Source organism: Manis pentadactyla, chromosome 4, assembly GCF_030020395.1.
Source record: "Manis pentadactyla isolate mManPen7 chromosome 4, mManPen7.hap1, whole genome shotgun sequence".
NCBI lineage: Eukaryota > Metazoa > Chordata > Mammalia > Pholidota > Manidae > Manis > Manis pentadactyla.
The window spans coordinates 174,214,602-174,234,959 of NC_080022.1; the positions used below are offsets into that span (position 1 = coordinate 174,214,602).

At 41.5% G+C, this 20,358-nt stretch overlaps 1 protein-coding gene across 1 annotated transcript; it reads right to left on the reverse strand.

The window, feature by feature from the left end:
* Positions 1-399: 399 nt before the first annotated feature.
* LOC118919671 (ADP-ribosylation factor 2) lies at positions 400-19,703 on the reverse strand. The gene is made up of 5 exons (XM_057501592.1): positions 19,624-19,703; positions 17,473-17,638; positions 12,793-12,903; positions 7,017-7,141; positions 400-5,052 (listed from the first exon to the last, which is right to left on the reverse strand). Exons 2-5 carry the CDS (start codon positions 17,618-17,620, stop codon positions 4,891-4,893), a joined length of 546 nt encoding a protein of 181 aa, XP_057357575.1. The 5' UTR covers positions 17,621-17,638; positions 19,624-19,703; the 3' UTR covers positions 400-4,890.
* Between the last annotated feature and the right edge of the window lie 655 nt (positions 19,704-20,358).

A 20,358-nucleotide genomic window follows, 5' to 3' on the forward strand; every position in this document is an offset into this window, starting at 1 on the left:
AAGAGACTGGAAACCTAATCATATGAAAAGCCTTGGGGGTCTGTATGGGATAAAAATGATTTTAGGAAAACACAATGACTGATCTCAAGTGCTCAAAGAAATGTTACATAGTAAAGCAAAGAGGTTTATTCTGCACAGAATAAGGAGAAATGACAGATTCCAACTTTCTAAGGATTAGAGTTATTGCAAACTGGGATGGGCTGCTTTATGAGATACTGAGCTCCCTGGCACTGGAAGCATTCAAGCAGAGGCTGGACAGACATTGGTCAGGCTTTCTACTCTGAAAAGCTACTCTCCCTCTCTCTCTTCTCAAAGTGCCTACAGCACTGCTGAGACCTACTGATTCTGCACCCCTATTGGGATTGGTTTCGTGATTATAAATTCCACACAGCTTTGTTGAGGTATCATTTATGTACCATACAATTCACCCATTATAAGCAAACAATTCACTGGTTCTTAGTAAATTTATACAGTTGAGTAGCCATTACAATAGTGATTAGTTTTTGCTTCCCAAAGAACATTATTAGCGTCCAGAGTAGGTCCAAGTCTCCCTTGGCTACGATCCCCACTGGCCTGTGCCCCGGCTCCTCCTGCTCCGGTCACTGCTCATTCCCCACTCATCCCCCTTGCATGTCAGCTGGCGTGGTACTTTGCATGCTGCTCAGTATCCCTGGGCTCTGGACCCTCCCTAGATGTCACCACTGGGCACTTTTGCTTCCTTCCCTCCATGTCTGCCAAGCTCTGGAAGCCAATGTCCATGTATTAGCAGCAGTGTAAACTGAAAGGATATGGGCTCTGGTGCCCAGACCCGCATTTGAATCATGACCACATGGCCTTCAGCAAATCACTTGCTCTTCTGAAACTTGGTTTACCCCTTTGTAAAGCATATGTACTGCACATGCTTGCTGGGTGTGAAGATTATAGAGATGATGTATATAAAGTACATAGATGGTATCCAGTATGCTCAATAAATAGTAGTGATTACTGCTTTACCATGAAAATTACTGCTGCGAATCCTGCGGCTGCTTTTATTATTGGCAAAGTCCTCTGCTCTAGGTGCCTATTTTGCCTTTCTCTTCCAGGCATATCTATGGCATTGTCGCTGTTTTCTTGGTCACGTTTGGTGTCCAGATAAGAAAATGGATTCTCCTATTCATGGGAATCCCCATGGCCCACCGCAGCCAGGGCTGCCTGTGGGTCAACAGGATGGAGCATCAGCACCACCTAGTGGGCAAACACAGCAGCAACTGCTTACTGGCCGGACCCGGGAGGCCATCTGCTTCCGGCTCCATCCAATGCTTGCCACAGCATCGTCCTAGAGCCCTTCCCGCACCATGCATTAGTGTAAAAGAGGATGAGAAGAGTAAGTCAAAATAGGAGAGACATTCTTAGTGTGGTGCTCCTCAGAGACCAGCAGTGGTGAAAAGGCAAAGTTTAAAAAGCATCTCCCCAAATCTACAGAGACAGAAAGGGTCAGTGCTTAGCGGTTGCCTAGGACTGGGGGGTATGAGAAATGGGGAGTGGCTGCTAAAGGTACAGGGTTTCTTGTCAGGGCAATGAAAATGTTCCAGAACTGGCTGCTGTGACGACTGCACAATTCCATGAGTACCCTAACACCACTCATGTACACTTTCAGGGTGAACTGAATGGAATGTGAATTGTTCTCAACAAAGCTCCTACTGAAAAAGGTGGAAAATTTCAAAAATTTTAAAGGGATAAAAAGCATTGCCACAGCATGTATCATCAGATTCTCTGCATACTGTCTGACAACCTCTGCCACATACCTATGGACAAAGGACCCAGGTGTCATATTTCATTCCACTTGAACCTTCCACAGGAGGGAAAACCCTCCTGTCCTGTGAAACACACAGGCAAATTCTCAGCCCTGTTTAAGGCGTTACTTAAAACAGTTCAAATGACATGATCCACAATATACAGCTTTGACCCATGGAGCCCCCACATCACCCCAAACTCTTAGCATTCAGAAAGCCGCACCCCGGGTATGCCTGGGACCTTCCATTTCCAGGGGAGGAAATCAAGGGTCAGTGCTGAGTAGTCCAGCTCAACTCAGCTAGTGAATGGGCAGAGCTCTAAGTTTAGCTGCAGCCTGATTCCAGATTCAGAGCTCTTGCCATTCTGATACAGGATGACATCTCAATTTTCACCTGTCATCCCTACGTAATTATTATCCTGTTGCCTCTGCAGATAATAAATCCCATGGTCACCTAACTATGGCTCTTCCCTGGGGCTCCTAACTCAGACTGATGCCTCAGGACAGCTGCTGCCGTCAGGTCAGGCCCTCGGCACCCCAGCAGTTCTAAAGCACCCACCAGCTTACCCGCCAGAACACGCAAATCCATGGAGACAGAAAGGAGCCTAGTGGATGTCAGCGGCCGGGGGAAGGCAGGAATGGGGAGTGACACTAATGGATCCAGGGTTTCTTTACGGAGTGATGAAGAGCTTACAATTAGCACTGGTGGTCGCACAACTCTGTGAATATACTAAAAACCACAGAATTTTCAACAAAAAAAAAGCGAAAAAGAAGAAAAAAGAGGAGAGAGTGGACATAGTAATGTGCTTTTTAAATAAGCATACGAGCTGGTCTCATTCTAACCATGGCTAAAAAAAGGACTGAGCTGATTAGGTGAACAGAGCAGGACAGAGAATAAATACAGCCCCATCCCATCCCACTTCCCTTCTCCTGTAAGTAACGCTGATTAGTTTGCAGCCAGCGAACTGGCCACTTTGGACATCAAGATGTCCTTAGGGAAACACCAGAGCCAGGCATACAAAGGTCTGAGACATGTAGTCCTCACAATCTTACTAGGTAGGTATTGTTATTCCCCATTTAAGAGTCAAGCAAACTGAGGCTCAGACAGATGGAGGCTAAGAGTAAATGGTCTGAGCCAGCAGCTAGTGGGGGACACAGCTGGGATGTGAATATGGCTTTCAGGGGCCCAGATCTCTGTCCAAAGTCACTACACTGAAGTGTCTCTCACTTACCCTGCTCACCAGCTCCAAAATCATAGAAAGAGTAAGACTGTAGTTGAAGGTGCCGCGAAGAACAGCAGAGAGGAATGATGCTACAGGTGTAAGGGCAGCAGCACCTTCATGGTTGTCTTTTGTACAAGTACCCTGGGAGTTTTCAGTAGCAATCTGCTGAGATGGAGGAAAGGGGTTTTAAAGTAGTTCAAGACATTTAGAAGCACCTGGCTGTCCTCTCCTCCTTCCAAAGCAAGTTCTTTATTGGCCAACCAATCAGCAAGTGTTAAACGAGGCCTAGCGCTGTACTAGGTACACCGTACTAAGCATAAGTACAAAAGTGTGAGACACCGTCCCTGCCAATTTGAGGTGTACACCTAAATACTAAATGGTTAAAAATCACATCTGGACTTGGTTGCCAGTAGTGCAATGAACATTCTTTAAAGTTAGTATTTTAAAGAAAAACATTATGCTCCACATTTATCATGGTGTGAAATTTCTTCCTAGTAAAATCAACTTCATTGTTATCAATAAACAAGGTTCACTTAGGTTAAAACTCACCTTCTGTTCCCCTCCTCTGTAATTTGAATAAAGATTTTTTGAAAAAGGAATTTTAAAAGGTAAAGTAGTGGAAGCGCTTGGGTACAAATCTGGCCAACAGCTATCTGGGCAAAAGAGCTCTAGACTACTGAATGAACCTAGCTCATCTCCAGACCATTTTTATTAATATTTTGAGGACATCATAAAGCACATTTCCACATAAGACATTATTGCCATCCAGAAGAGGGGGTCAGTGCCACAGAGAGCAGTCTAGACTACACAATTTTCATAGCAAAATTTAGCACCAACTCAGGGGCAATACCAGGGATGCTGAGAATCTTGTCCCCAAAACTAACCTCTTGATTCTCTCACACTCTCTCAGAACTCACAGGTGAGTGGTTCTGGGCACAGAAACTAACCAACTGAAAGTTGGGCTAACATAACTGTACTTGGTGATTCCATCCCAGGAGTGAGCCTCCTGCTTCGAGCACAGCACATTCAGAAGAGCAGAGAAGTGGGAGCAGCAGTCTCAGGAGCCTGAAGCCTGAGGTGGTGATGCAAGGACACAAACACGACTATCACCTTACTTCCTTAACCTGACCCTCTGCTTGGCTGCGAGGCCCCAGTAGAGCCTTAGCCTCCCCGCTGGGTTACTACCCCACACAGTCTCCATTTGGCAAGTAAGAGGCAAACAAGGGAAGGAACCAGTGTAAGGGAAGGGCTGGATAATATTCTAGTGTTACGGAGTCTTGATCCTCTAAAAAAAGAAAAAGACCACTGAGTCCTTTAAATAAAGCATGTTAAACCAGGAAGTCTAGGCTAGAATATAACTTAAGGGGAAAGTTCAAATCTGAACCTCAAACTTACAGTAAGCCAAGTGCCTTTTCTTCTTGAGGATCATTTGCTTTAAAGCACTGAAAAGTGAGTTGCTAGCTCTGGCAGTGATGGGAAAGAATGAATTCCTTACTTTTCACAAAAGGACACCAAAGTCTAACAGGACTCTAGGCACGCAGGAACGCCAGGTCCAGGACTGCACAACTGAACACGGTCCACATGCCGACTCTCCTCCCCCTCCCCCACCGCACCGAGACCACGCTGGCTATCGTGCACCAATGAGCCCTCTGGACTTCACATCAACGACAACACTGATCGTCAAAGTTACTGACATGGAAGGTAGCACTTAAAATGTAACACTGGTTTTCCTTAAAATGTTAAGACTGGTTTTCTTATAGCATGTATAAGGCACGGTGTGAGAAAGCTGCTCCCACTCCCAGCCACACATCCACACTTGGCTCCTCACACGCACACATGCACACAGAAGAGGCCAGCTAATTCTGCCACGATGCACAGGGAACGGGGCGCTTGCAATCACTTCTGGTTTTTGAGCTGGTTGGAGAGCCAGTCCAGGCCTTCGTAAAGCCCATCTCCACTGGTGGCACAAGTAGCCTGAATGTACCAGTTTCTCTGGCGGAGGGAATGTAAGCCAAGCTTGTCTGTTATCTCTGCTGCATTCATAGCATTGGGAAGATCCTTGAAAAAGAAAATTCAGAAGTCATATTTTATTTTTATATTCAAAAGTCAGTTTGTACTCATATAATGAAATCTTATGTTCTTTCCCAAAAACCTATTCCAATCCACAGTCTTACCTCAGCTAATGGTAACTCTAGGCTTCCAGTTGCTCAGAGTCACAACCTTGAAATCATCTTAATCTCTCTTATTAACCTCACATTAGGAAATGCTATCAGCTCTCCCATCAAAATATATTCAGAATCTGACCACTTCACACCACCTCCACAGCCACCACCCTGATCCCACCACCATTTCTAGCTTAGATTCCTGAAATGACTTCTTAACTGGTCTCACTGCTTCAGCTCCTCTCCTCTAAAGTCGATTCCCAACACAGAAGTCCCTGCAAGTCAGATCAAGTCATTCTTCTCTCGGAGCCCTGCAAGAGTCCCACCTCTTCTGGGTAAGACCCCGAGTCCTGACGATGCACTGTAAGGCCTTCAGGACCTAAGCCCCCTTGCCCCCATAACCCCTCCTAATGGTCCTGCTTAATTTTTTTAAATACAGCACTCACCACATGTTACTATATTATAAAATTTGTTTATTTAGTATGTTTATTATTTATTATCTGTCTCCCTTAACTAGAATGCAAGCTTTGACAAGGACAGAAATCTCTTATCTTGTTCTCTGATGTATTCCAAGTGTGAGGCACATAGTAAGCTCAAACTAAATTAGAATAAATTAGCATTAAGGAGCAAAGCAGGTCTAAATGTACTGATATGGAATGACGTCAAAGATATGCTACGTGATAAAGAATGATGCAAAATGGAATACAATATATGATCTCCAGAATTTAAATGTGAATACAATCATATAAACTGCTTATATAAGCATAGAAACTATATATACCTCCAGGAAGTTTAACAATGTTTGACCCTGAAGAGTGAGGCTAGAATATTTCATTTGACATTTGGAACTATTTCCATATTATACCATGAGCATGTTCTGTTCTAATAATTTTAAAAAGCAAATGTTATTTTCTTTTTTGAAAGTCCATTATGTTCACTAGTGAAATTCTGGACTGACATCAACCTAACAGCAGGGTAATGGTTAAGTGAATGATGATCCATCCACCACTTAAAATCACATTTATAAAGAGTTGGATGACAGGAGAAAATGCTTTCAATAAATCTGAAGTGACAAAACAGGATGTAACACTGTCAGAACAGTATGATCTCAATTACCGAACAAATGTATTCCTGGAGGAAAAAGCTGAAGGAAACACATCAAAACGTAACCATGGTTATATTAGGCTACGTTCCACATGATTCTACCTTCCTTTCTGCGCTTAGTCCACCTGGAGTCCTGAGGCTTGGCCCTTCCCCCACCTTCTCTTACTGTTGTACGTTACCTGTACAGAGAAGCCCTCCTTCTTCCTGACCATAGTCCCCACTGATGTGATCATCTCCTGCCTTGTCACCTCCCACCCCCTTCCAGCTGCACTGGCTGACTTGCTGTTCCTAGACCCCTGTGGCTCTCTTCCTGCTGGCCTTCAGGTCTCTGTTCACATGTTATCTTATCAGAGAGGCATCTGGCTCTTCCCTGCACCCATCCTGACCCCTTCCTCTGCTTTATCTTCCTCCACACCACCTCCACCAGACACATTACCTACATTACCTATTATTTATTGACTGACTCTCCTCCCATTAGAATGTAAACTTCACAAACATGGGGATTTTTGTCTGTCTTGTTCATCTCCTATATCACCAATAACTAAAGTAAGGCCTGGATCTTAGTAGATGCTCAATTAATATTCGTTGAGTGAGTGACTGAATGGATTTCAAGACATATGCTAAATAGGACATGGACAGAAAGGTTATGGTAGGGACTGGAGAGAAAGAGGCAGACATCTCATTTCAGTATCTATATTTTTAAGTGAGCACCTGGCAGGAATTTCAGTCCCTGTATTCAGAAAGCCAACAACATACCTGTTTATTTACAAACACCAATAAAACTGCATCTCTGAGCTCATCTTCTGCTAACATTCTGGTTAGTTCTTCTCGGGCCTCATTGACCCGCTCTCTGTCATTACTGTCAACCACAAAAATCAGACCTGGAAAGAAACCCAAGCACGTTAGTAATCTGAACCTGGAAAGGGCAGCTGTTTATATGTCCTGACAACTTTTCCCTGCTTACATGTGCGGTTTCACTGAAAGCAATCAATATAAAAGGATACATAATCTCTAGAGGTAGGAAGTTTGCCTTGCATTCAATGAGCCTATCTTTTTCAGAATCATCACAGCCTTTACTAGATCGACAATTAAAAGAATTTACAGAGAAAAGGTTAAGCTCATTTTTAATCATTTCATTTCTACATCATGCCTATATAATAAAGCTCCAATAAAACCTATGGACATCAAAGTTCAGATAAGCTACCTTGGGGGGCAATACTCTGCATGTTACACACCAGTGTGCCAGAGGGTAGTGCATCCTGACTCCACGGGAAGAAGACGGTGAAGCTTTGTGTTTGGTATCTCACCTTATGTGTCTCTCCCTTTGGCCCATACATCCATATCCTTTTGCTATAATAAACTACAATTTTAAGTATAGTGCTTTCCTGATTCCTGTGAGTCATTCTAATGAATTATTGAACCTGAGGGGGTAGTAGGAACTGCCGAGTGTGTAGCCCATTGACCAGAGTGAGGGTGGTCTGGGACCCCTGAATTTGCAACTGGTATCTAAAGTGAGGGAGTCTTGGGCCCTTAGCCTGTGAAGTCTAGCCCGACTCCACATAGTTGGTGTCAGAAGTCTCTGCAGCCTCCCATGCTATATATCATCAGAGAAACAACAGGAAGCAAAAAGAAAGGTACATGAGCAAAGGTGTATCTGAGCAAAGATGGCTGAAACCTGCACAGACCTGGCACTGCTACACTGGCTGGAGGCAGAGGTGGAGCCAAAAGGATCTCCAGAGAAGGTGCCCTGGAGGAATCTAACACACTATCCAAATACAGAACAGAGAAGACTCTGCCACAGCAGTCCACATTATTCTCGGCCTGTCTTGTAACTGGGACATCAGTTTTCTCTTGCCTTCAGACCAGAATTTACACCATCAGTTCTCCTGTTTCTCCAACTCACCAACTGCAGGTCCAGGGAGTACTCAGCCTCCATAACCATGTGAGCCAATTCCTTATAATAAATCTCATATATATATAAACATGTATATATACAGTTGACCCTTGAACAATATGGGTTTGCACTGCATGGGTCCATCATAAGTGGAACTTTTTCAATAAATATATTAGAAGTTTTCTTGGAGACTTGCAACAATTTGAAAAAACATTTTCTTTTCTCTAGCTTACTTTACTGTAAGAATTGTATATAATAGGTATAACATAGAAAACAAGTGTTAACAACTATCTATATTATCAGTAAGTTTCCAGTCAAAAGTATGCTACTGGTAGGTAAGTGTTTGGAGAGTCAAAAGTTATACACAGATTTTCAGCTGCACAGGGGGTCAGCATCCCCAACACCTGCATCATTCATGGGTCAATTGTATAACCATCCATCCTATTGGTTCTATTTCTCTGGAGAACCAGACTAGTAACACAGGCTCCTATCTGAGTACCTATTACCTTCCAACCACAGAACTAAGCATTTTACAAAATTAATCTCATTTAAGTAGGTGTTACCTACATTTTATAGATGTGGAAATTGAGACAGAAACTTTTCCAAGATTTCATAGCAGAGCTGTGGTTTAAACCCACATTTTCTAGTTTATTACTGAGGAGGAATTGCAATAGTTTGGCCAGTATGGCAACTGTCAATCCAAGATAAGTGGATATTCTTAAGTATCAAAAAGTCTATTCTGCAATGGATTGAAACACAAAGATATAAAAATCTAAGTAAGAGTCATCACCGAAGTTGCTAGAGTATCAAGCTGTTTCTCTGAAAATAAAGAAAAGTAAGTATTTCTCCTGCCTTTCTTGTATAAACTATATTTCAGAAAAAACAAATATTTGATGAAGGAATTCTTTGTTTAGAAGAATTTCAGCTAACAAATGTAGATGGAATAACAAAATGTAGAAAAATCACCATTTTGTAACTCCCAATGAAAATAACAGGCCTAGGTAATAGTATTCAATGAATGCTAAAGTCATTGGGTGAAAGGTTAATAGTGAACTTCATTTTGGGAGAATTAGGCTGATACTATCTAAACTCACTCAGCATCACTGCAAGTGTGACAACGAAACTTTTGTGCTAAGATGTGACACAGTATGAAGTACTTAGCACCACTTATGAAGTATTCTTGCCCCCAAAATGAATCAGAATGTAATCAAGCCTCTAGAACAAACTACCATTTTACAAGATATCCATAGACAGACTAACAAGTTAAATGACATAACAATCAGCCAAATTGTTATCTCTAAATGTGAGATAAACATCTGACCAAAAAATGGCATAGAAAAAAAATGGAGTGGAGAACTGTCACAGAAATAAGAGATTAAAGAGACATAATAAAATGCAATGTGTAGACTCTGATTCCTGATACAAACAAATCAAACTAGGAAAGGACATATTTGACACAGTTGGAGAAATGTGAATAAGGACTGGGTACTTAGATATTAAAGAATTAATATTAATTTTGGAGGTGTGATAATGGCATGCAGATTGTTTTTAAAAATGACTTTATCAGTTTGAAATGAACACTAAAGGATATATGAGTGAAAGGCATCACATCTGGGATTTGCTATTACATACTCTGGCCAAAATGTCAATAAATAAGTGTTGAAGCTGGGCGATGGGTATATGGGGGTTTGTTACATATCTTTTCTCTTTCTGTAGCATTTTTTTTTTTTTTTTTTTGTGAGGGCATCTCTCATATTTATTGATCAAATGGTTGTTAACAACAATAAAATTCTGTATAGGGGAGTCAATGCTCAATGCACAATCATTAATCCACCCCAAGCCTAATTTTCGTCAGTCTCCAATCTTCTGAGGCATAACAAACAAGTTCTTACATGGAGAACGAATTCTTACATAATGAATAAGTTACATAGTGAACAGTAGTACAAGGGCAGTCATCACAGAAACTTTCGGTTTTGCTCATGCATTATGAACTATAAACAGTCAGTTCAAATATGAATACTCATTTGGTTTTTATACTTGATTTATATGTGGATACCACATTTCTCTCTTTATTATTATTATTTTTAATAAAATGCTGAAGTGGTAGGTAGATACAAGATAAAGGTAGAAAACATAGTTTAGTGTTGTAAGATAGCAAATGTAGATGATCAGGTGTGTGTCTGTAGACTATGTGTTAATCCAAGCTAGACAAGGGCAATAAAACATCCACGTATGCAGAAGATTTCTCTCAGAACGGGGGGGTGAGGTTCTAAGCCTCACCTCTGTTGATCCCCAATTTCTCACCTGATGACCCCCCTGCGACTGTGCCTGTCTTAGGTTGTTCCTCCCTTGAGGAATCTTACCCGTCTCTGGCTAACCAGTCATCTTCCGGGGCCATACAGGGAAATGTAAAGTTGGTAAGTGAGAGAGAAGCCTTATTGTTTGAAATGGTTAGCTTTTTATTTCTTTGCATATTTATGCCCTGTAGCTTCTATGCCCAGCATTTGTCTTGAGGTATCTTTACCACTTGGAAGAATTATGATACTCGGTAAATTTGATATGAGGCATGAGTTCTATTTAAGGGTTGTAATTAGGAAGGAAAAAGAAAAGCTATAGAAGTAGCAGGCGGAAGAAAACATGGGAAGATTGATTATTTCTTTGACATATCTTCTTGTAGAGTAACTTCAGCATGTATAGGTTTTAAACTACTACTTAAATTGTGCACACACATTAACATAATAGGAGTATAGTTACATAACCAAAGCATATCTGTAATTACCAGCCATCTCCAGTGAAACCAAGAAAACCAGTTAGGCACCTTAGGCATTTGTGAAAACTTATCTATGATATGGTGGATATTGTCCAACTGAACTTGAACAGTCTGAGAAAAATCCGACAAATTAAAACAACCCATTCCTGGGGAATGTTCACATCCCTTATGTTCTTTTAACAGTAAATAGTCTGTAGTTGTAAGATTTTGGAGCGCTACAATTTGCACTTCTCCTACTTCTTGGTTGAGTTCCAACAGTATAGATCCAGTCAAATTTGTTGTTTTACTGTATGCACAGGCCAGCTTAGATATCTCCTTCATTCCCATGGCAAGTCCAGGAACTGGTGGGGTGAGTGCATCTACAGCTGTAGCAGTGCGTGGATCTTTGTTGAGGTTTTTTGATGATCATCTTCTGGCATGAGTCTTCCAGAGAGTGCTGATGTTGGAAGTTCTTTCATATCGTATCTTAGTTCATTTTCGGGGTAGCCCAATTAGGCTTTGATCTTCTGTATAAACGCAAACAGACCCTTTGCCTACACTTTTATATGCCCTTTATACCCTTGTGTAGAACTCACTGGAGGTTACCACACAGGAACTGCCCTTTTTTTTGTTGTTTTTTTTTGTTTTGTTTTTGGTATCACTAATCTACACTTACATGATGAATATTATGTTTACTAGGCTCTCCCCTATACCAGGTCCCCCCTATACACCCCTTTACAGTCACTGTCCATCAGCATAGCAAAATGTTGTAGAATCACTACTTGCCTTCTCTGTGTTGTACAGCCCTCCCTTTTCTCCTACCCCACCATGCATGCTAATCTTAATACCCCCCTACTTCTCCCCCCCACTTATCCCTCCCTACCCACCCATGTAGCATTTATTTTTAATTTTCCACTAACAAAAGTTACAAAAAAAGATAAATGCACTATTTTGAGGAAAAACATTCTAATATCTACAGGCTGATAAAATAACTGCAGATAAAATGCTAAAGGTAACATAGCTAAAACAATGATACAAAACAAAGGGACAGTCAACTTGGGTATTTGGTCCTAAAAGACTGACAAATTTAAGCCTTTGCTATGAAACACATGCAATGGAAACATCACAGTAGTAGAATCTTCAAAATAAAAAGAATCCAAATAAATTGTAAAATGAGTATGGAGATGCCATATGGTTATGATTCTACATGAGAATCAGGGTGTAAAAATTATGTGAACAGTCTACAGATATCTTGATAGACAATGTTCTGTAAGATATCATTTATCCAAAATATCCACCAATGAAAAAAATTCAGATTGATGGGCAAGTGGGACACATTAAAACTCAACTTTTAAGAAACCAATGATAAGGAAATATGGTAACGATCTGGAATATTCATGCTTATGGATGCACCTGTAGACAAGCAGGGCAGCAGGGGAAGGACTGTGGCTACACAAGATGCTGGAATTTGGGGTTCTAGCCTTCCCTGTGTATCACTTTCTCGCCAGAGGAATGGTATTTAGACATTCTCGATGATTTAAAGGAGTTTACCGAATTCAGATTCTTCAAAAACTGGTACTTTGTCTAAGACACACATAGTTCTCAATTAACCAAAAGACAATATTCATCAGGAAAACTATTTTCTTAACTATTCTGGATTAAGAAGATTTTCCTATGCAGGGAATTAAAGCCCAAGTACTTTTTCCAGGAAGGCAGAGACCATTTCTCAAGAAGAAACCCTGCCAGTAAGTGTAAATGGATCATCAGAAGAGAAGGAATGACTTGACAGTCCAAATAAAGCAGAGCACCACAAGGTTTTGCTTCAAGCATCCATCTTTAGACATATTTAATATAAACGGTTCCCAGGCTACAGACTGGAAAATCTTTACCTTGGGTGTTCTGGAAATAATGTCGCCACAAAGGTCTGATTTTGTCTTGGCCACCAACATCCCAGACTGTAAAGCTGATATTTTTATATTCTACTGTCTCCACATTGAAACCTAAATTGGGAAGATGGAGGAAATTTTTAATGAAGACTTTTGCTGGCTGAACAACTCAAATTAATTTCAGCTAACATTTGGGCAGTAATTTAATTTATAAAGCAGCTTGCTAGTCAAAGATCTGCTGCTTTACAAAACAGAGTACGTTAGTCAGCTTGCTTTTCCATTCATCACAACAGGTGTCTCAACCTCCCCTCCTTTCCTCGGCAGATCTTACAGTGTACTTCAGAGCAAACAGAAGCCATGAATGGGACTGACTTCCACTTCCCACCACACAATGTAGAAACCTACCTACATCTTCACCCACACTTTTCTCCAATCTTTTTGAAACAGCAGCAGGGGACAACTATCTAAAGCCAGTCTCACCCACCTATGTGCATCCACCCACACTCTGGAAACTTTTACTATTGTTATTCTCTCACCCTATCCAAAATCTCCAACTTGTTCTACTCGGCATGGTTAAGTCTTTCTCATCTTTCAAAAAAACCCTTCCTTGACTCCACATCGTCACCTCTACTACCCTCTATTTTCCCTTTTAAAGTTAAACTTCTCTAAGAAGGTTAGCCACTTCACGGTGTCATGTCATCTTTCACCCAACAGCACCTTAGCTCAGCTTTACTGTGTTTACAAAGCTAGTCTCGCCAAGGTCAGCCACGATCACATCAATAAATCCAGCAGAAGCACTCCAGTTCTTACATAATTTGATTTTCTATCTGGCACTATTGCTCACTCCCTCCTTGAAACTCTTCCCTAGCTTCCTTCTATTTCTCTGGCTGTACTTCCCTGGCTCCTTAGTGCGCTCAGTCACATTTAATTGATCCTTAAATGACAGAGCTTGCAAGACTCTGTCCTGCCCCTTTCATTGTCCTGTTTCCACAAGGTAATCTCATTCACACTTAGGGCCTCATTCCCATCGTTGGGCTAACAACTCTCAAATTTATATGACCTCAACCCAAATTTTCTTCCTGAGCTTCAGGCTCATGATCCTACTTTCCATCCAACATCTTTGGCTAGATGTCTCTCAAAGGCTCCAATAAAGGCCATATGCCAAAAACTAACTTTTAAGATCTTCACCTCTTCAACTTGCTCCTCTACTAGCCCCCTTCCCCGCCCGCCACCCCCCCCCCCCCCATTGACTTCATTCCACAAGCTGGGAATCTGGCTGGCATCCCTGACACTGCCAACTCTCTCACCCCTAAAAATGCATTACCAGATCTTATCAATTCAACCTCTAAATATTTCAGTCCCCCTAACCTAAGAGACTGTCATTTCTAGCCTCCATTACTGAAATAGCCTAATTTATCTGTAGCTACTCTTCCTCTCTCCATCCATTTAACATTTTCTAATCAAAGCTATCAAAAACATATAATGTGGTTGTATCACTTCTCTACACATTTATGTTTGAAATCCTTAAAGAAGAAGAAGAAAAGAATCTCGCCTTCGCTTCCCACACCCAAATCCCAAACATGACTGTCAAGGCCCACCACAACCTGGGCCCGCTAAATTTCCAAATACCACTTTGAGTCCTGCCTTGTTGCAAGGAGAGACATTCATTCCATTGCAGCAATCTAAATTCTTGCTAAACAGATGTATAAATTCAATGCCATTCCAATCCTAAAGTGATGGGGGAGGGGGGTAGAAAACTTAGCAAAATGATCTTAAATTTAACCTGGAAAAATAAACAAGCATAAGCAGGAACTCTGAAAACAGTGAATTGTTTTTAAATATATTATCAAACTCTAGTAATACTTGAAGTACCTGAGTTTAAATGACTACAACAGGAAGTTGTCCAGAAAAAGACACACACATACCTATGAGAATTTCGTATATGATGAAAAAGGCATTTAAAATGAGCATGGCAAAATTATTCAAAAAATGGCATTGGACAACTCTGTCTCCCTGCACATGTCTAACATATGCGTAGCTCTTTAGATTTAACAAAATTTAAAAGGTGAACAATTAAAAGTTCAGCTCCTCCCTCACACTAGCCACATTTTAAGTACTCAAAAGCCACATGCAGCTAATGGCTACCACACTGGACAGTGCAGGCAAAGAACATTTCCATCATTGCAGGAAGTTCTATTGGACAGCACTGACCTACTCATTTGAAAAACGAGACTAAATACCTGCTTTACTCATAACAGAAAAACAAACTTCAAATAGATAAATGGACATTTAAATGTTTTAAAATTTGAAATAAAAATAACCCATAAAATCAGCAGGAAACATTACTGGTGAATATTTTTATGATCTTGGCATGGGGAAGGACCTTTCTAAAAATTACACCAAAACTAAAAAAAGAAAAAAAACAGGTAAATTTGACTACCTCTTAATATTTAACTTTTGTATGGCAAAACACAGAAAAACAAAGCTGAAAGACAATTAACTAGCAAACAAATAACACATGACAAAAGTTGTTCTTGACCCACGATGGCCTTCAAATTGCTCAGAGACAGATAAATATCCTAACAGAAAACAGTTGAACAATATTAAAAACAAGTACAGAACAAATACAAATGGCCAATGGACATTTGAATATATACATTTATAACAAAAGAAATCCCAGAAGAAGTCAGGGTTTTTTCCCTATCAGATTGGGAAATTCCCTGGAGAAATGAACACTTTTAATAGTTGGTGACACCATCTTTTTGGAGAGCAGTTTGACAATGTGTACCCACATTTTAAAGGTACATTAGTTTTAACATAGCAATCCTTCCTCCAGGGATTACTACAAGGAGAGAAAGTACATGTTTGCAGAAATGTTCAAGATGCTTACTTCAGCATATTTTACAAAGAACTGTTGCAAATGACATACTCATCCATCACTGGAAATTTATTTAAAACATATCCACATAATGGAATATTATCCAGTTACTAAAATTTGATGTTGCATTCAGCTAGTGAGACCACTGGGGGTTGGTCTGGGCACCTCTTTCTATACATGGTCTTTTTATTCTCAAGGAACGCTGAGCTTCCTTATAAGGTGGGGGCAGTTTTCCTACCCCCAAGGCCCAAGCACTTACCACATCTGTGTTTGAATTACATTTGCTGATGTCCCCTTGGCCAAAGCAAGTCACATGGCCAAACTCAGCATCACTGCACTGGGACTGCACAAGGGCATGGACACTGAAGGGCATGATTCACTGGGGACCACCACTTTAACAATCTACCACAAGATCAGCATTCAATTCATTCACCAAATATTTACTGGACATCTACTATTTGCCAGGTGTTTTACTAGGTGCTTGGGGACTGTGGTAAGTAAGACAGACATGATTCCTGCTCTTATTTTCACTGTAGGGAGGAAAAGAGACAGTGAGCAAGCAATGACAAATGTGCTGAGAGTTACTAAGAAGTCCAGGTTGCTATGGAAACTTATGCCAGGGGAAAACCAGTCCAAGGAGTCAGGAAAGGTGTCCCTGAGAAATAATGTTTAAACTAAGACCAAAAGAATAGCTGGCATGAGCTATATAAGTGGGGGAAGGGAGCTAAGGAAGAAGGCAGGAAAGCATTCCACAGAGAGGAAATAACAGAAAGAGCTCCAAACATATTGTCTAATGCAAAGTAAGCTGGAAAACAACATGCATATGATTTTATAAAGAAATTCTTAAAATCATAATAGTAGAGTGTTTTTAACACTTGTTTATATTTTTCTGTATATATGACATTATGGAAGCATGAAGTATTTTTATAATTGGAGAAAGTAAGCAATTATGATATTTTCATTTTTGGACTATAACACTTTTTAAATATGGGGGTTTGACTATTTTCGCCATCTGGTTTCCTCCTCCTTCAAATGTTGCAATCTCTGATGATACTGCCCAAGTTGGAAGATGATCATTTGGTTCCTGTACCCACTCCAATATTCAGAACACTACTGATGTTCACACATGCCATCTGTGGAGCCTATTCTTGCCCGGGAGTTTAGATCTAGAGGCAGTTCATAAGGCAAAGATTAAGTTCTGTCAAAACTGCCTTTGTAAAACTCTTAAATAGCCCCTAAAATACAGTGCTGGTTTTCAGGAATAACTAAACTGCCAGACTTCCTCCAGCAGTGGACAAATCAGGTTCTTCAGGTGATACCAGCTCAAGTAGTTGGCTTGAGCCAGAGTGAAGAAAAAATAAATCACACTGCATCTTTAAGCACTAGGTGTGGAGAAACGCTTCCATTTAGAAAAGCTGGAACAGTGACTGAGGAGGCAAAGCAGGTTCCCATTCCCCAGCCTCCATCTCAGGCTTGGGATGGAACACACACTGTGTCCCACACAATTAGTAAGAGGAATGGAGGGCCTAACTGCCCCCACTGCTTTAATCATTATCTTTCTCTTTTTTTGCCAAGAAGAGTGAAATATGCTTAGCTTAATGTGTTCATCTGACTCCCCTGTAAACCATGTACTAGAGAGTCTGGGGAGCAATTAGGAAATTATGTATAACCTAGTATGGGCCTCAAAAAGTTTATGCTCTTGGGGCAGACAAGATTTTCAAAAAGAAATATTCAGTAATATAAGAAGCATGTAAAAGTACAACATACTAAATTGTGAACTGATCTTGTCACAGGTCTTAACATACCTATTGTAGGGATGGTAGTCACAATCTCTCCCAGCTTCAGTTTATACAAGATGGTGGTTTTTCCAGCTGCATCCAAACCTACCATAAGAATCCGCATCTCTTTTTTCCCAAACAGACTTTTAAACAGTTTTTCAAAAACGTTCCCCATTGTAGTGAATTCTGTTACCTGAATAAAAAAAAAGGCAAGTCAAGTTGCAGAGATATGGAAACAAATACATAAAATACAAGTCTCTATTAGAGGTAGCTCCTAGCAAAAATTTTAAGTACAGTTTGGTCTATAAGAAGTAGTGTATCTTGTTTTCAAAGGGAAATTCAACTAAGCCTTTTGATGCCTTGCCACACAATTCTCTTTTCCACTGCAGCATCTAAGTGGGATATGTGGAAGAGAGTCTCAATGTACCACTATGGTGGCAGGTTTTAGTCACCTTATGAATGGAAGAAATGCCACAACAAATACATCTGAGTTTTCTTGAAATGAGAACTAATGAAGCAAAACCAGTTTACTAGAAAGGACATGAAGCAAAGTCCTTAAGGCAGGTTAAATACCAATATCTCTTAGAAACGTAATAGTTGCCTTTGGCTAGCAGACAGTATCAATATCCAGAAAAGAACCTAAAAAATGTCAGAGGTAAGTAAATAGAGCACTGGGAAAGTGCACTGCTAATAGAAACTAACTAGGCAAAAAAATGAGGAGATGCCGTAGCATCCAGAGTTGACCATAAACTTACTCTCAAACAATCTTTTTAAGTTTTTACTTAAATATAATTTACACATATGTAAACACACATGGTAACTGTACTGGTCAATGAAATGTCATGTCACAGATCAAAACAAGATGATTACCAGTGACCTAGATCTCCCACCATTATCCCCGAAAAGGTAATCACTATATGGATTTCTAACAACATAAATGTTCAATATTTTATTTTTCAGTAAAGTGAACGATAGATTCTATAAAAGAAGGCCATAGTAAAGACAGAGTAGCTTTGCAGAAATTTGGTTTTTTCTTTTAACATATCAGCCTCTTTGAAGTGTGAGCTTGACATTCTAATTAAAGACTTCTAAGTAGTACTGGGCCTACACCTCTAGCCAAGCTCTTGAAACTCTACGAAGATTTCTTTTTAAAAAAACCTTGTTACAAAGACTACAATTTTCCTTTTAAACTGCCAACTAAAAAGGAAAACTACTCCCGGACAGAGAAGGGAGAAGATGCAGTAAAGACAGCAAATCTCCCATCCATAAGGACCCTAGAGACCTCAGAGGGGAGGTCAACAAACTCGAGCAGCCCCACCTCTGAAATTCAAAGGTTTCCCGCAGTTCTTTAACATCACGGATAATGTCTAAGCACACACCATTCCATTCTACGACCAGAGAAAAGGAGCACAGCATTTATCCTGTACATAAATGAGGTATAGGTGGACGGCTGTAACCAAAGAATAATGACTGCTTTAATCATTCATAGACGACCCATATAGCAAGTATATAAAAGGCCAGTGCATTGCAGCACTCAAAATCTTCAGATGGACGACAAAACTAGAGATTCCTTGTTTTTGCTTCCGAAAAAAGACCAATCTCACAGATGAGAGAAGCCGTAAGGAACAAGGGTGAGGGAAGGTACTTGCCAGTTAGATTTGAGGCAAATACTCATTCATTCTCGATTCCCCCTCCGAACCAACACACAGCACACCTCCTAGGTTCTCGCTACTGCTTCTGTATTCTTCTTCCTACTCATCTACCAGAGGCGCCCAGACTGCGCTGGGCCGCTCAAGACCCTCTGGAAGGAGACGCCGCCGACCCCGGCGCCTTTCTGGCGTGCTTACACTCCCCGGCCCCGAGCACCAACGTCCATCAGGTAGACACTGCCAGAAACCTCCCGGGTACGAATCAGAGCGGATGGCCAAGTGCCCGGTACCGGAGAAAGGCCTCCGAATGCCCTCTCAGCCGGCAGCCAGGCCGCTCCCTCTCAACCGGCCGGCGCTCCAAGTCTCTCTCGGATGCCTGCAACCCCTGACCCACGGAGGGCGGAGAAGGGAAAGGGAGCCCAACCCCTTTCCGCAGGCCAACCGCTGCTCTCTAGTTCCCCTGCTGACCGGGCAGAAATCCAGCCAGGCCTTGAGTGCCGCGAACCCTTTCCTCCAGTCACAGACTCACCTGCCACCACAGTGAGCACCGCTACTGACACCGCTGCCTTTCCGATTTGGGTTTCGCTCTGCAAAATGGCGACAGGAGCGGGGGCGGGAACAGCAATCACCAATCACCCACCGCCTCTTGGAGCTTTGCGGCCTATGAGCTATGAGATTTGTGAATGACGACATGGCTGGCCAATGCCAAGGACAATAAGAGCCTGGGCAGGAGGAGGCCCGCCCCTCGCGACCTAGGCGACGGCACGAAGCTCTGGAAACGCCGAGTTCATCTTCCAATGACAGCTCCTCGCGTCCCGACGAGACACGCCCACGTGCCCCGCCCCAATGCCGCGCGTGACCAATCAGAAAAGTAAGGGGATTTCCTATTTGCCCCGCCAATCAACTCGGAGAAATCCCAAGGATTGAATTAACGCCCGGAGCACTCGGACCAACCGGGTGAGGGCATGCGGGCGGGTCCAAGTTCATAGTGATATTTAAGGAAATTTGCCGCGGTTGAGCTAAAAGTAGAAAGTACTTTGGGGCGGCTTTGGGTGTGGGAACCGTGTAGACGCCAACACCGAAGTTAGGATTAGGGAAGGCTTCCTATTCAGTCTGAAGCTAGACTGCAGCCCTACCTCTAAATATATTTTCAACAGTTGGGCAAGATACTAGCCGTCCGCACCTTCAGACATCGCAGTGCAGCAGTCCTCACTTCTCTAATAACTCAGCTCCAAAACACCAACTTGATTAGGTAAGATTACAA

Coding starts and splice junctions, on each gene's coding strand:
- LOC118919671 (XM_057501592.1), bottom strand. CDS start 17,620: ATGGGGAACGTTTTTGAAAAACTGTTTAAAAGTCTGTTTGGGAAAAAA. Junction 7,142..12,792: donor TTATTTCCAGAACACCCAAG/GTAAAGATTTTC, acceptor GTTTCTTTCCAG/GTCTGATTTTTGTGGTTGAC. Junction 5,053..7,016: donor TGGTGTTTGTAAATAAACAG/GTATGTTGTTGG, acceptor TTCTTTTTCAAG/GATCTTCCCAATGCTATGAA.